The 2,500-nt window shown below is 32.2% G+C and overlaps 1 protein-coding gene across 1 annotated transcript in view; it reads right to left on the bottom strand.

Moving 5' to 3' along the window:
- Nucleotides 1-542: 542 nt before the first annotated feature.
- Nucleotides 543-2,500, bottom strand: part of LOC137659977 (protein FAM200A-like) — a 4,796-nt gene continuing 2,838 nt past the window's right edge. The window contains exon 3 of the mRNA XM_068394716.1: nt 543-891. Within this exon, the coding sequence (XP_068250817.1) occupies nt 543-891 (349 nt within the window). The remainder of the gene's footprint in view (nt 892-2,500) is intronic.

The following is a 2,500-nucleotide window of genomic DNA, read 5'->3' as shown; positions in this document are numbered from 1 at the left end:
TCAAAATTTTATCACAAAATATGGTAATTGAATTTTTAATGTACAGTAGATGAAGAGTCAATATACAAATAAATTAGATGAAAAATCTCCACAAATAAAAAGATGAGTAACATACGACTGAATTCAGATATAATCAGATACCTGTCATAAAGAAAATATCCTCAAATACTGACCCTTTCCTTTGGAAGTTTATTTAGAACTGAGGAAAACCCAACCTTTCCAGGATATTCAATTATACAACACGAGGGTAGATGTTGCTATTGCCTTTATTTTATGCTGTCCCAACCACAATATACGAAACAATTTGTTGTTATCGCGGTATGTCCTTTCAGTTGAAAAGTCCTTTTGTACTTTTTGACGATGTTGTAAAAGTGATATCCCTTTGCGATTTCAACTACAAGAGCAGAGACTGACCGGAACTTGGAGTTAATGTTATTAGTATTGTTAATAAGTCTTTGGCTTTCATTACCTTTTTGTTTTATGTTGTTTATTCAGTCACTAAAATTATAAATCAAAGTAAAAATTTTTGCTGAACAATATAATCAATGAGACACTTGCTGTTGGGCTCGTGTGACGAGGCCTCTTATGTCCGGCTCCGTCTTGGACACAGCAAGGCGAATATCGTTCCCAACATCAAGACGGTTTCTGGACTTCGTTTTAATGGTCGCCAGGTCAGAAAATCCAGATTCGCAAAGGTATATTGTGGCGAATTGAACGTGCATTTCGGATGCCTTCTTGCTGAGTAGTGGATATGCATCCTGAACAGACAACCAGAAGCTGGAGAGGTCTTCTCTGTTACTGAAGGCCAGCTTCATTGCTTTTGAGACCTTCAACTCTGCGAGCTCCTCTGCTTCGTCTTCAGTAGGTTCAATTTCGGTGTTGAATGGGTCTCTGTGCCATGGAACATCCAATGGAGCGTCGTCGAAATAATTTAATGCTCCTTCATTTCTTTAATGCTTCCTCAATAATATTTCTATCTGATTTTGTTTACGAATATCTTAATTGTTTAATTTGATCATTGTTGTGGATATTCCGTAAGCATGCTCTATAATCATAGCTAGGAAAAAACTTTATATTAATTCACAAACATGGAGACACACGAAGCATGTCAAATTACAGCTAAATAAGTTCACTCCCCGTAATATGTAAAATATTTACAAAGATCATATTAGGCCGAATAGAAACACAGCTAAACTTTAATCAACCAAGAGAGCAGGCAGGCTTTTGAAGTGTGCTTTCAACTAACCATATCCATTTAATTAACCACTTAATGAGAAAAAATCAACAGAGTATGACAAACCACTATGTATGGTATTTATAGACTATGAGAAAGCTTTTTATTCTGTGAAAACTTCAACAATAATGAAAGCACTTCAAAGACAAGGAATAGAGGAATCGAATGTTAGAGAACTTGAAGATATCTATACTGGAAATATAGCAATCGTAAACTACATAATGATAGAAAAAAAATCTGATTTAAAAAGGAATTAGACAAGGGGGATCCTATCTCTTTCAAATTATCCACAGTGTGCCGTACATTTTTTTTTCAAGAAATTAGATTAGGGAAAGTAGAAATTAACATTAATGGGGAATACCTCAACAACTGAAGATTTGCAGATTACATAGTTATATTTAATGAATCATGCTAGGAATTGCAAAAGATGCTAGTAAATTGGAATAGAGAAAGCAGAAATATAAGACTAGAAATTCAATAGGAGTAAAACTAAGAAAATCTTGAATGAAAATGCAGAGATAACCAATAAATGATATGGACGAACTTCTATAAAGAGTCTATAGACTGTTAAGGGATATGAGTAGCCTACTTAGGACAGTTATTGTTTCCCTAGGACATGAGAACGAAATTAAAAGCATGATAAGCATTGGATAGAAAGTTTATAGTAAACATTATGAGATTATGAAAAGTGAATTGTCACCTTTTCTACAAGGAAACGTACTTGAAGCCTTACCAAAGCCTTAAATCATAAGGTAGTTACAACTCAAAGAGCTATGGAAAGTATAATTTTAGGAATATCAAAATGGATGATATTTCAACAGCTTGTGAGAAAAGGAAATAGACATGGGTTGGACATATAATGATATTGGCAAATGATAGATGGGCAAAACGAATAAGTGAATGGGTCCCTTTAAATTATGAATGTAGAAAGGGAAGTAAAAGAAGATGATGGATATACGAGCTAATAATATTTGCATATAAAGACTGAGATAGTAAGACCATAAATAGACCGGAGTGGAAGGATATGTCTGAGGACTTTGTCCTGCCCTGAAGTAGAACGATGACGATATATATATATATATATATATATATATATATATATATATATATATATATATATATATATATATATATATATCTATCTATCTATATATATCTATATATATATAAATATATAGATATATATATATATATATATATAGATAGATAGATAGATAGATAGATAGATAGATAGATATATATAGATATATATATATATATATATAT

Source organism: Palaemon carinicauda, chromosome 20, assembly GCF_036898095.1.
Source record: "Palaemon carinicauda isolate YSFRI2023 chromosome 20, ASM3689809v2, whole genome shotgun sequence".
In the NCBI taxonomy this organism is placed as follows: domain Eukaryota; kingdom Metazoa; phylum Arthropoda; class Malacostraca; order Decapoda; family Palaemonidae; genus Palaemon; species Palaemon carinicauda.
Note: the sequence above shows the minus strand (reverse complement) of the source record. Positions and strands in the feature narration are given on the sequence as shown.